This window comes from Otolemur garnettii, unplaced genomic scaffold, assembly GCF_000181295.1.
Source record: "Otolemur garnettii isolate 467f Iridium unplaced genomic scaffold, OtoGar3 scaffold00039, whole genome shotgun sequence".
NCBI lineage: Eukaryota > Metazoa > Chordata > Mammalia > Primates > Galagidae > Otolemur > Otolemur garnettii.
The window spans coordinates 2,254,002-2,255,009 of NW_003852434.1; the positions used below are offsets into that span (position 1 = coordinate 2,254,002).

Sequence of the window (1,008 nt, forward strand, 5' to 3'; positions counted from 1 at the left end):
AGCAGCTCAAATGGACTAAGACCTCTTGCTTACAACAATAATTAGTACATGGACCTTGTTAACATTTCTCTGGAACTTAAAAAAAAATGGCACCACATTTTGCAATACCTGGGTAAGCACCGCAGTGTGCTCAGAACCGCAGCTGATGTAGGTCACCCCGAGATTCCTCAGGGCACCAACTGACAGGGGCTTGTAGCTCTGTGCTGTTGGAAAAAAGCAGAATTTCTAGAGCATAACAAACTCAGACTCCATGTGTATCTTATATTTATATCTTTTATATTTTTAGTATTCTTATAATTCATTAACATAATTTTACAAAGTAAATAATAGGAGCAAAAAACAGAGAGGACACCCTGCTTTGGGGGGAAAACAAAGCAGCCCTTTCTCATTTATTTCTGGAAGCTATTTTAATTATCCAAAAGCTAAGCTTCAAGACCCTCATCCCCAATTATACCGCCGTCATGTTATGTTCATTTGTCTACCTAAGATAACAACAGACAGGCTCTCCAAAGGATAGAGTTGATTCATGGGGATTGTAATCCAAGATATGCGTGCCCCATGGTGGGCCATGGCCTATCCAGGGAGGGTGAAGCAGGGCAAAACTTTTAAAGGCAAAAACAAGTTCATGCAGGTTGTTTTGAAACAAAAGCCCACTGGGCACAGAGGCTTAGGGCAGGCAGTGATGCACATGCTGGCCCACTCTAGGAGAGGGGCTCACAGAGGCAACCCAGAGCGCAGATGTGCAGCCTAGGGAGGCTAATGACAGGGTTGTGGTTAGGAAAGGTTGTTACCAGAAAGATGTCCTCCCAGAAGTAGCTTTAACCACAACTTTGAGGTTACGGCAGAATATTTTTCAATAGCTCTTATTTTCATGTGTAAGGACCCTCCCTTCATAGCCTCCTGACTATTTTATTAGGGTTTGACATAAGTGACTCCATTTTGCTTTTGACAACTTTCACACTTTTTTTTTTTTTTTTTTGAGACAGAGTCCCACTTTGTTACCCTGGG

The 1,008-nt window shown here is 42.3% G+C and overlaps 1 protein-coding gene across 1 annotated transcript in view; it reads right to left on the reverse strand.

Moving 5' to 3' along the window:
- Window positions 1-1,008, reverse strand: part of HERC6 (HECT and RLD domain containing E3 ubiquitin protein ligase family member 6) — a 51,121-nt gene that overhangs the window by 40,881 nt on the left and 9,232 nt on the right. The window contains 1 exon segment of the mRNA XM_012805332.2: window positions 109-203. Coding sequence (XP_012660786.1) covers window positions 109-203 — 95 coding nt within the window.